At 41.9% G+C, this 13,301-nt stretch overlaps 1 protein-coding gene across 1 annotated transcript; it reads left to right on the forward strand.

Annotated features, from left to right (window-relative positions):
• Positions 1 to 4,943: 4,943 nt before the first annotated feature.
• tcf21 (transcription factor 21) lies at positions 4,944 to 6,532 on the forward strand. Its single transcript, XM_084377334.1, has 2 exons — positions 4,944 to 5,429; positions 6,030 to 6,532. Exons 1-2 carry the CDS (start codon positions 5,016 to 5,018, stop codon positions 6,117 to 6,119), a joined length of 504 nt encoding a protein of 167 aa, XP_084233460.1. The 5' UTR covers positions 4,944 to 5,015; the 3' UTR covers positions 6,120 to 6,532.
• The last annotated feature ends 6,769 nt before the right edge of the window (positions 6,533 to 13,301 follow it).

A 13,301-nucleotide genomic window follows, 5' to 3' on the forward strand; every position in this document is an offset into this window, starting at 1 on the left:
ATTTCCACTCCCATAAACATCTTCATAATTCTCTCTTATTGCCCAGTTTGTCCGCCAGATCCTTTCTGCCCCGGCTCTCTCCACTCCCTCCTGCATCTTTGCACTTTCTGCAACCTTTCTTTTAGTTGTTTTACTTTGATTTTTCTTCTTTTTTTTTTAGAGGTACTTGAACTAAGGCAAAAAGCAATTTGTGCATACGTGTGTGCGTGTGTGTGTGTGTTTGTGTGTGCAGGGGGAGTATGGCTGTGATAAGGGACAGGGAACTGGAGTGCTAAGACATAGATGGATGATGTTTTTCTCACCCCAAGCCTCACTCCAAGATTACAGTTTCTCATTCCGGTCTTGACAGCCACCAAGCAACTAGTTTCTTTCTTTCTGTTTTTTTATTTCATTTTTTTTTCGTAAGTGGAATGTTTTGCTAATAAATAAAACAATATTATGCCTCAGAGTATGCTCCCTTTCGCTCACATAATGTATTGTCCCCATGTTTCTTGGTCTTTTTCAGTTAGCGCTCATGTGGTTTGAAAAAATGGCTGAGGAAAGAAGCCCATTTTGTGAAAGTGAGAATGTGTGGCGAGTCTAGTTAAAGAAATTGATTTGATCTAGGTCAAAGTGAATCTTCATAATCAGTGTTACACTTGGACTGTTGCTGTAGCTTGTCGGTGGCTTTTTTGTGCTTGTGTGTGCTCCAGAGGTGCTGTGGAGTTGCCGTGCCTGGTTTCCTGCATGGCCGGAGCTGATACCTGTCATACACCTGCAGTGCTTTGATGCAATCAGCGGCAGGTTAAATACCCTGGTCTCCACTCCACTCGCTGCCAGATTATTTCTTCCACCAGACGTGGTACATGGTCTCCTCTTGAAACACTCGTTCTCTTGAGCCTCTTGTGTCTTTTCTTTCGTCTTTCCTCCAATGATCAGTCTACTCCTGGATAAACTTCCTGGCCTCACCACAACCCAGCTTCCCGCACCTCTGCCACCAGCCTGCTCCACCTGTGGATTCCCTGTGTCGCACAAACCCGAGCTTTCAGCCAGTGCAGCCGTGAGTCACCTCTCCTCCCCGGCGGAGCCACCAGCCTGAGCCTCAGCCCTCCTCTACCACCAGTCATCTCATCATGCTCAATAAATACCTTTAACCATTTCCCTGTTTATGGTGTCCGTGCAGCTATTATGCATATTTTACTAGCTATGGCCTGTGAATGGTGAAACAATACATTTGTTCTTCTTTTGAAACGAGCTCACAGAGCCTCAGTTGTGTACCGTTACTGATTAAACATTTGGGAGGACTCACTGTGCCGACAAATTTGCATAGGTTGCTTGCAGTCACGATCCCAGTCACGCTTGAAATTCAGATGGAGGGCAGAAGCGAAAAGCAGAATGGATGAGATGGAGGGAAGTTAATAAGTTATCATTGCCACAAATTGTTGTTGAGTAGCAGGGGTCCAAACTCCAGCAAAGGAGAGAAACAAAAAACAATGACTTTTCTTCTTCTTCTTCTTCTTCTTTGCCAAAATGCAGCTAACACTGTTAACAGTGTTGGCAACCAGCTGATTATCTGCCTGTGTTGTTTGGAGTTGAAGCGATACAAACTATTTCTTCTATTCTGCGTCCACACAGATATCACACCATTCAGAAATGACAGTAGTGGCCGCGTCTGTCGGTTTCACTTCACACACCCTTGGACGTATACGAATGTCGGAGGTATATAAACAGGACTTTCCCGCAAGAATGTCAAATGGCACCATTTCCAAACATTTGAAGTTGCTTTAAACACTTAACAAAGGTGTTTGTGTGTGTGACAGTGAGAGAAATGGTTATGACCCGAGGCATCAGGTGTCCCCCTCGGTGGCCTTGCGGGCAACATCTGGAACCCGTCCCCTCATTGTGACATCACACAACCAGCCTAACCTTTGACTCCAGACCGGCTAATTAGCAGCATGTCCCTCCATAACTGCCTGGGTCCCTCTCTTTTTTTCTCTCTCCATCTTTCTCACTTGACCCCCCTCTCCACCTGTTGCCTCATGTCACTGTGTTTGTGTGTGACCGAGGCTCTGGGAGGGAAAAACGGTCACAGGGAAGGTACTTTGTTTTAACATTCACACGAAGGAGTGCCTGGTGACTAAACACGCTTAGTGCAGGAACACTCAGATATTTTGTTATTAATTGACAGACATAACTTTAATCTAGTACAGGCCACATGAGAATAACTATACATATAAAGTTATGATAGTATTACATCAGGATCTGTGTTTTATTGACACACAGGGGAGAGAATAAGGGCTGTGCTCTGTTTCATGAGCTATTTTAGTTCATCTCCCTCTCCCTGACTCTCTGGTGGATCCATGTATCTCAGAGGTGATCATCAATCTAACAGACTCTATTATTACTTTTCCACAAAGTGCTTTGATTTCCAGCCCACCCAGGAGATCAAGCCCCCTCCTTCCTCCCTTTCCTCTCCCTCCGTCCGTTCACCTATCTATTATTTTTCTTTCTCTCTCCGTCCGCTCAGCGTTGCGCCGTATCTCTCTTTTCCTGAAAAACTTCCTTAAGCTTATTTCCAACTGGATGCAAAACGCAGCTCCTCGATCCTCGTGGATAAAATGGTGTGGCAGTGCCTGTTCAGTGCACTGTGACACCGGAAGCAAAGGGGGTTAAAGGTCAGCTCTCAAGAGACACACCTCTTATCCTTGCACACGCTTCAGCTGTGCAGGCAAAGACGTTGAGTTCACACACACACACACACACTCAATCCTGCATCCCAGCAAGAAAGATCTGCAGCTTCACGCAACTGTACAGCTTTAAGTACACGTGCACAATCAGTTTCCCTCATAATAAACAATATATATATTTAAAAAAAGAAGTCAGCAAGATGTACATGACAATCATCAGTGTTCTCCTGGTGCAGCCACTCCACAGAGCTCCAGAGACTTGGTTGTTTGGACTTGGCCCTGAGTGGTCCGGTGCATGGAGCATCGGTGTGGAATGATGTGGAAGGCCAAACAGGGGATTGTGGGTGACGGGTATCCATTACATCAGAGGGGACCAAGGCGCCAGTTTGCCATTTGAGACGTGACACCCCCCTGTCCTTGCACTTTATCCTGTTAACTGGCATGATTTGCTGAAAGTTGCATGGGCCCTGGGAGCGGAAGAGGCTAATACCAAATAGATTTTAATTGCGAGGCAAAATCTACAAGAAGTAAATGTATTGTTTTATGTTGCATAATTTCCTCACAATATTAAAGATTTAAAAAAACTCAAGTTACTCAAATCTTTGACTTCAGATCTAGGTTTTGAGGATGAACGTTGTTATGTATTATTGCACACACTGTTCTGCAATGATACATTTGATTGTGGCATTTCAGGCATTTAATTTTCAGCTAGACCTTTCTCAGTCAAGTTATATTATAGTTACAGTCAGTCTACTATATTGCACCTATTGTGATTTTGCATGTTGTACATGTGCCCTCCAGGTTGCAGGTATTTTTTTATTAAAGATTCAACAAAAATTGGCCTTGCCACCAATTCAAAACATATCATTAAATACTGCTATCACTCCAAAATGAATCTGCTTTTTTTTTTTTTTACTTCAGTAATATATTGTAGCCAAATGAGCTTTCTATTAGAATTGACAGAGAGATGAGAATAAAAGTCTTAATGCCCATAACATCTACAAGATGATAGCTGAGAATAATGTTCCACTGATTTTCTATTGAACCATCTTGTGATTTTTGTTTTCGCCATTACTGAAAAAGTGTGCGTACTTGACCTCGTTTACACATGTGCTCAGGTTACACGTATTTTTTGCAGGTACTAAAGGGGCAACATAAGTGGACCTTTCCACCAGTTTGTTAAGTCCTGTTTTAAACACTTTATGAGAACCTGGCATACCTTAACACACTGTGACATCAGTAATGTAATGTGTTTATTTCTAATTACATCGACTATGGGTGAACATAGAACATACTATTGATTTTGTATTTAAATTACTGGTTTTGTTTTAGACTTTGCTGAAAAGAATAAGTGTGTCAACCTGACCTACTTCACATGTTTGCTCCAGTTTACATTTTTTTTTAGGTGGGCTACTAAAATTACAACAAAAAAGGGTCAGCCACCACCTTAAACATCATTAAAACCTGCTATCACTATATTTTATTTATTAGTAACATATTATATCTGATATATTGTAACCACATGAGTTTTCAATCTTTAAACCTTACATATGAATATTGCAGATATTCACACCTACGTAAATACCTCAGTACTCGGTTATTAGAATAAATCACTTTATGGCAGCTTCATCTACATGATTATACATGAAAAATGGCACATTTATTTTATATTAAACTTTATTATGATTATGTCTTTGTTTTTAGACTTTACTGTCAAAATCTGGTCAAATTGTCCTCCTCTGCTGGGTCTGGGCCTGCTATCACTCCCATATTTATATGCCTTTTTTAAATTACATCTAAGTAGCCTCTTATCTCAGAACTAAGAGCCTTCAATCTGGATGGACAAAGGTTAAAAGCTAAAAACGTTACATGTGAATAATACTGAATGAGCCTGTGTGTTTCCTAATGTAGGCCCCACACTTGTTTACAGGTACATCATTAATAATCTGAAGGTTTATAAAGTAAAATCAATAAAAAGGTGTTCCATATGTTGAAAAATACATTTCAGTAATTAATCCATCTTTTTGCAGTTGTTCATCTTCCAAACGGAATCAAAGATTGATGAGTTAAACTGCAGTTAAAATAAACTACATACTCCACATTTAACTGGGGAACCATCCAGGGTCCCTTGGGGTCCTGGAACCCTTTGGGAACCAGCATGTTAGCTCAGCACCAGTGTCTCCTCCCAGCATGAAGCAACGCCCTCTCTCCCCATGGAGATAAAAACTGTTCCACTCTGCTCCCTTCACGCACAGATAGACAGTTCATGAACTCATCACCGATCCGTGTGTGTTCGTCCACCCTGTTCATTCCATGTTGTGATCCCGCTCCGGTCGGAGACAGTCTACCATGTCCACCGGGTCTCTCAGCGATGTCGACGACGAGCTCCTGGACGGCATCCTCAAGTTCGGCTCCTCGGGTAAAGACTCCAACGAGAGCACGGAGGAGAGCTCCAACTGCGAGGGCGCAAGCGACGCGCCGGGCAAGAAACGCAAGGCGTCCCGGAAAACGGCACCCAAGGGTGTGGCGCAGCAGGAGGGCAAGCACGTGCAGAGGAACGCGGCCAACGCGCGGGAGAGAGCCAGGATGCGCGTCCTGTCCAAAGCCTTCTCCCGGCTGAAGACCACCCTGCCCTGGGTACCGCCGGACACCAAGCTCTCCAAACTGGACACGCTGCGCCTGGCGTCCAGCTACATCGCGCACCTCCGGCAGATACTGGCCAACGACAAATATGAAAACGGATTTATCCACCCTGTTAACCTGGTGAGACTACACAGAGGAACAATTATGTGTTATATAGACAGAAAGCTTATATGGAGGGGGCGTTAAGTGGAGATAAAAACATAGGCCCAGTTCAACTTTTATTATTCGATGATGGTTCGTTTTTATTAGAGGCCACACCACTGAAATGTGTAGATTTTATCAAGGTTTTAGACTCTCAATTGTAAGGCCTCATTGTCTTGGTAAGAGCACCCAAGTGTCAAATGAGGGTGATGGCGCTGTGAAGCAGGTGCATGAGAGGGCCACAAGCGACAAATCCTATTTCTGCAGACTGTTTTGAGGCCTTTTGTAGACAAAGTTGTGATCAGAACAGAGAAAAAATAGGCCTGCATCTCACTGAATAATTTCAAAATAATGCAGCGCAGGCAGCGCAGCACTGGGCCTCAAATTATTACCTGGAAAGAGTTTATATAATTGCGCAATAACGCAATTATTGGAATGTTGGAAACTTCTTCTATTTAATTCAGTGCATGAACATCTGGTTGTGTTGATTAATCGACTCCTAACTGCTCTGATTTTCTTTTTTTGTTTGACTTTCACTGTTGATGAATCTGAGCACCGTGCCTGTGTTTCTCTCCGCAGACGTGGCCTTTCATGGTCGCAGGTAAACCGGAGAACGACTTGAAGGAGATGCTGAACACGACGAGGTTATGTGGAACGACGGCGTCCTGACGGGACCAAGGCGGACACCCCTCTGCGCGTTTTTAAAAAGGAAACAGGGATTTTTTTTTTTTTTCCAAGAAAGAAAGAAAGAAAAAGGAAACACGGATTGTGACTGAAATGAAATGCTCGTCTCATCTCCGCTGACTTTGAGTGGGAATAATGGAGAGAGAGAGAGATTATCCTCTCTCCTTCGTTCCCGTAAAGAGAAAATTGAATATTATTTAAATGCATTCTGTCACATATTGTTGTCTTTGCTGGATCAAAGATAAACTGCGCGCTTTAAATCGCTTTTTTTTTGGTTTTTATACTCTGCAGATGCATTTTTTTTACTCGTGCAGGCCTGTTGGCGGCTGCACTGTGATGGATGGAAGTAAATGGTTGTACAGATTACATGTATATAAAATATATTTGCATCACTTTTACACCTTGTGTGCTGAATGTTTTTTATTCCCGTGTGTGGGCCCCGTGCGCGCCCTGACCCGCTGACCCTCCTCTTATCGCCGCGCTCCTTCAGAAAAAAGCAGAGCCGGAGCACCACCAGCGCAGATAAGTCTCCCTCTGTTGTTTCTAAAAGATAACCGCGGACGAGGTTGTCCTTACATAAACAAACGTTTGCCTTCAAAGATTATCCACCTGAAAAGCAGATGTAAACAAAGTCAAATTAAGTTTATTTCCCCGCCAGTTTCATTGATGGAACACAAATTTAAACTTTTAATACAGGCTAAAACAAAATATGTAAACATTTTACTCTTTTATATCACAATTCAGGCCTGGTCATTTATTTCTGGAACTAAATCACCGCAAAACAAGCGTCAAATGTGATTTTTACGCAGCGTAATTACATTTGGACTGATTAACCGTCGTGCGCTCGCTAATTGGATCGACTATTTAGGGTTCAGCCAATCAGAGGTGAGGAGCGGAGCTGCCAGAGGTCATGTTATGAACAAAAAAAACCCTGCGCGCTGGGCTTTAATCCCGCCCAGGCCAGTTGTTTTAATTCGCTCGGGTTGTGACCGCTGTGTTTACATCAGGCCGACAGTTATTTATGCGCTCTGACACACGGCCTCCCCCCCCTCACCCCCTCTCTCCCCCTCGCTCTCTCTCATTGTGGTCTGTTGGGTAGAAGGTAAAGATGGAGATGGATGCTGCTGCAGAAGTGTCCGCATGGCAGATCACCATTTGTATTTACACCTTTCTCCCTCACCAGCCTTCTCTTCCTCTCCAGAATGCTGAGGCCTGCCTGTAGCTCCACATGTGGAGTTGTGCTCTGATAAATCCAGCGATTGAATGTAACGAAGTACAATTTTCATGTACTTTTACTTTTACTTAAGTGTTTGCATTTTCTGCTACTTCATATTTCTGCCCTGCTACAGTTTGAAGGTAAACATTGTACTCGTTTTACTCCACTACGTTTATTTAAAGGTGCACTATGTAGTTTTATGGGGGGAAAAAAATAATCACAGGAGAAAAATCTTCATTGACTGATTTTTTTTTATTCCTAAATGAACTATAGAAATAAACTCCCTTCGTTTTCATTCCTGAATCAACAAACTGACTTTAAAGGACAACATGGTTTCATCCTGTTTTACCTCATTTATATGTGGCGGACCCTGCCACCTTTCAAGCTTCAAACAGTGTTCTGGGACCTTATCTTCCTCTGAGAATAGCTTGTGTGTTCAGTTATGGAAAAAATAAATATCTCTGAGTTTGTATTATTACCTCATTAATATTGTAAATATTAAAATTATGAGTTTGGATTTCTTCTACAAAACTACATAGTGCCCCTTTATTACTGCAGTTACTAGTTACTTTTTAGATTACTTACTGCATTTAAATGAATTTATTTATCGGATTTATCTGATTAAATCATGTACAAACAAACAAGAAAAACACATTCGGGTAATTGGTCGACCCAGAATATACAGTATCTACAACGTACATGTAAATATATGTATTAATTACTTTTATGCCTTTCTCACTGCGAGAAAATTACTTTTGAGAGCCAACCTAAATACATTTAATATCAAACACGTTACTAGCCTTTGCACAAACTATTTGTATGGGTGACTTTTACTTGTTTTTTTTATGTATGACCTTTATTTACAACACATCTGTAATTTTTAATAGTGACATTGCATTTGTTTGCACATTTAAAAAGTGTGTTCTTTTTCTTAAGTACATTTTTAGGTACATGTAACCTGCTGGTACTTAATATTTTTTATTCCATGCTACTTCTGCTCCATTGTTATTTCAGAGGCACATTTTTTAGCCTATCCATTATATTATTAGTTACATTTTACATGCAAACCTTATGTGGAGTTAATAAAATATGTTACATCATTGCACTGACACCAACTACCACTTTGTTTTGAAAAGTGGTGAGGACAAAAAATGAATGGAAATGTAGGCAATGTAATGGTTGAGATTGAATGTGGTCAGAGTAGAGAATTACGGTATGGATATATAACATTACATATGTGGATATTATCAGATAAACAATAACTGTTCTCCTGCACATGTTGGCTGTTGCTTAGCCTTGCTATCACATGTACATATTCAGTCCTGGATTGAATATTTGTCATATTTCACACCAGGATCAGCAGCAGCCAATTTTTCTTTAATGAAATAGTGCTTTTAAAAAGTGATTGAGACAAAACTGACCATTTCATAAAGTGGTGTGGACACATCCCCAGCGTTCCCAGTGCAAATTACACTTATGCAAACTATCCAAAAAAGAAGCTCTCGACCACAGCTGAGATTATTGTCGCTAAATATTTCGAGGTCAGGGCAGTAGTCAAGAATATAGAAATTACAAAAGCTGAGATTTTTTTTAAAAAAAAAACCTAAAAGGGGTCCGATTTCAATGTCTGCCACCGATACTTAATCTAGGAATCATCCTGAATTCAGTCAGTGTCAATTCAAATGTACAGTGCAAACTCTCTTCAGGTCATTACAGAGCAAATACAGTAGAAGATGTTACCTCAGAGGTAGCTATGGCACAGGTGTGCATTAAAATGTTAAAGGGCTGCTTACACAATAATGCCTCAGTAATGATAATCCAGTAATAACAGCAGGGGCGCCCCAAGAAATCTTTCAACAGGGGGGCCAGAAGGGGCCACTGAAAATCTTGGGGTGGCCACTAAAAGGGAGGATCAGGGATGGTGGTGATGGGGTTTCAGATTTTTCTACTTTTATGAATTAAAAAAATCTGAATATGTCTGCCATCGATGATAAACACAAAAAAGTGTATCTGAATGACTTTTTCTGTATTCAAATAATCAATATTTCTTTAAACTGAGTATGAAACTTCGTTCTTGAGTCTGGAAAGTTGTGGTGTTACAAACTTTAATCAAGGTCCACTTTCCTGATCTGTAAACAGCTCCTCACGGTCTTCACCAACAAAACCATTTTCTCAGTCGTCATGGAGATGTTTACTTTATCATTGAAGCCAAAGTGCTTATTTTTGCTTTATTCTTCATTATTCTTTTCAGCGACCGGCAGAAGAGACGTGTCTGCATTTAACCACGCTAACTCGTTCAGCTCACTTCGCCCGGTGCGAAAAAGGACAGCACCGACCATCCTTTCACGGGAACAGTAAGATTGAGTGCTGTGGTAATAAAAGAGTCCCACCGACGTCTCTTCAAGGACCCTCACCTAATACATCAGGGGCGGCGTGGCAGGGGCCTCGCCGCCACCTCAAAGGGACCACCGTGGAGAAAATAAACTTGGCCGCCTCTCTCCTGGGGCCAGCTGCAGAGAGCGGGAGAGGAAGAGAGATAGAGGAGGGAGGGAGGGGTCTGCATGAGAGCAGGGCCGGGATTCCCATACTTGCTAATTGTTTTGTTGGACGGCTGCCCAAACTGTGATGTGAAAAAGGTCGACGGGCTGAGGGGAGGGAAGGAATCACATTGTGTTCCAGCTGATCCCATCGTGTTAGCCATCGGCCCTCATGGTTCCTTCGGATCACTTTATTATTGGCATGACTGTTTGGCCAATTGAGTTTTGATGAAGGATTAAGTCATCAGTTTATACTGTTCATAACAACATCTCTCTTTGTCGGCGTACACATAAATATTGAACAGAATATGAAGAGACACTTTTTCACTCTTCTTTAATTTATTGTGAAGATGTGATTCTCATCAGACTCGTGGTAGAAACATCACTGCCTTTTCTCATGTTACGTCACTATATACATCACATATCATCACTCCCTGGAAACTCTCCCCGGGCCCCTCCCTAGCACATCTGTCTGTACACGCAGTGTCCTGAGACTGCCATCTTCTGGACAAAAGATAAAGTGTTTCTGGAGACACGCTGAGACCTGACGGTAAACTCCAGGCATCCCGATAAACCCATGGGACTGTTAGACTGACATGTGATTTCATACTGCGAGACACATTATAGTCCCTTATGAAAATCTGTAAGATGTGAAATATGCCTTTGCGTATGTAATATTTAACATGTAAATTGAATATGTTAATATATGTTAAAAGAAATTAATTACATTACATTAATCGTCCTTAAAGACATACATATTCATGCACACACACATACACCAATGATTTTGCTCATTTGGTTTCAATTACATCACGTCCTCTATTCTACTCTTATTTATTTGTATTTTATTTTTTAATGTCTTAAAATGACTTTCCATTTTCACTTGTTTACTGTATGCCTACCTTTCCCTTTTATCTTTATTTCATGATTGTTTTTATCACTATGTCTTTCCATAATTCAATGAAACGGCAAAAAAAGAAGCAAACACATGGGAAACTAATTGACAAAAGACAAAAATGACAATATCCACAATGCATAAGAGATGAAGAATGTTTATTTATTCAGATGATTATAACACTGACTGAGTGTGTTTCACAAATTGCGGAGTAATGATATATTTCTATGTTTAATGTATTCTTCTGTGATGGATCTTTACAGATTTTAGTGAGCTGACATCATAATTTGAAAAGCAGGAAGCCGCTAAATGTGCTGTGATTGTTTACGTTATCAAAGACTGAAGCCTCTAGTGGGATGACCAAGTGTAGCTCATCACCGACGTTCAGCTCTAGAATAACAGCATTCGACAGGTACTCAGAATGCCCAATAAACCCAGTTTGCAAATTGAATATTATGGATTTACCGTTATGAAATAGTTTAACTCCCGTGATGTCATGGTCTGACTCACCACACATTGTGAATCTGAAATAGTACACTCCTTTCACAGGTGCAGTGAAGAAGCCAGTGGTTGGACTGTAAGCACCACCAACATTGGTAAAGACTTTGCTGAACTTCAGGACTGTTGGAGTGTTGTAAGGCCCTACACCTCCAGAGTCCGTCAAAGCAGCATAAAATGCCACCTTTGCACTCTCTTCAATTAGACTGTCCACTTGGTGCTCAGTCGTGTTCATCCTGTCTGTTAAAGATGTAAGTTCACCTTCTTGAGCCTCATCCTGATACTGAAGGTCGTCCATCCTGCGTGTCAGGAGCTGCAGCTCACCGTCACTGACAGTCACTCTGCCTGCAACGGCCAACAGTTCAGCTGCCTGGATTTCAAGATCAGCCCTCAGCTTCATGTTTGCTTTCTTCAGCTCTTCCACTTGCTTCTCGCTGGCATCCAGCCTGGACCTGAGAACTGACAGCTCCTCTGATTGGGCCGTGTTTACTTTCTTTACTTCCTCCACTTGCTTCTCGCTGGTTCTTAGTCTCGCCTCCGTATTAGCGTGATCTTTCTTCAGCTCCTCCAGGTTGACGTTAGTGAGGAGGAGATCAGACTTGGTAAAATCCGCTTGCATCTCTGTCTCCGTCAGCCTGACTTCCACGTTCCTCAGCTCCACCTTCTGCTCCACCACCATGTCTCTCAGCGTCCTCAGCTCGGCCCAAATGTCAGGGTTGGTGGTGGTCTTGTAGTTTGACCGATCAGCTGTGCTATCAGGGTCCGGTTGCTGCTCTTTGTTAGGTGGGAAATCCAGGGGTTTGGTCTCTCCTCCTTCACTTGCTCGAACCTCAAGAGCCCATGAAACAAACAGGCTGAGCAGCAAAAGCAGCAAAGGTAAACGTGCCCTCATTACGCTGTCTATCAATGCCTCTTCAGGGAAAAATGGAATTGATTGTGGCTCAGGTACCTTCTTTTTATCGGAAAAGTAACTGACGTCATGAAAGTTGTAGCATGTGCTTTTGATAATCAGTTTGGCAAACTCTCAGAATAAAAAAGTGAAAAGTGGGACATGGGTAAATTGAGACACGTACACAAGGTCATGTGAGAAATACCAGATGGTGCCTCACTGAGGAGGATGGTGTTGTGGTACCTCTGCCAAGGCCCAACAGTCCCACTGGTACTAACTCATAAATACCAGCCACTTCAACACGCCTGATGTTTTTCATCAAGATCCATGCATTAAAGACAGTGGGTAAAACTGGTTCTGTTCCTTTATCCGGATCCGCACCAAAAGTTTATGTTGTCTATTCTGGGTTGAGACCCACCCTCCATCTAAGTTTCATGGAAATCTGTTTGGTAGTTTTCATGCAATCCTGCTGACAAACCAACCAACTACAGGTCAAAACTGTAGTAGCTGCATCTTTCTGCTGCTGTTTTAAGAGCTACAACACATCAACAGGAAAAAGTCCATTGAGCCTGTAGCACCGTAGCTCATTAACCAAGTGTCAACAGAGTAAAGATATACTCCTAGTGTGCCTACGCAGTACAACCATGTCTGCCTAATGTTGTAAGCTGCAAACATTACTACCAGAAAGTGTGTTTTCTTAGACGACATGAATCGACAAATGTTGCTTCCAAGCTAACAGATGCTCTCCCCTGTATACCTGTATAGCACCATTTGGGATTTCTCCCACTGCCCTTTTCTTTTCTTTTTTTTTTTTTTTTTGCTTTATCTCATGTCTCTTTCTATAAACCTGTGTGCTACTCTGTGATGTTTAATTTGAAACCCTGCCAAATTATTTATCAAGAACACATGCTGCTGCTCTCATGACAAAGGTCAACTTAACACTTTGTAGACAGGTCACCAAGCTTTAAAATATCTGTATGTATGTTGAGAAGAATATTGTTATTATTTCAGTTATTTAAAATATCTATCATAGTTGATGACTTGCCATTAAAAAGTTAACCAGAAGATGGCAGCCATACAATACTGATGACGCACATCATTTTTAGGTGTTGGGCAGTGGTTGGAGGCTGAA

Source organism: Pagrus pagrus (assembly GCF_965226575.1).
Source record: "Pagrus pagrus genome assembly, chromosome: 16".
In the NCBI taxonomy this organism is placed as follows: domain Eukaryota; kingdom Metazoa; phylum Chordata; class Actinopteri; order Spariformes; family Sparidae; genus Pagrus; species Pagrus pagrus.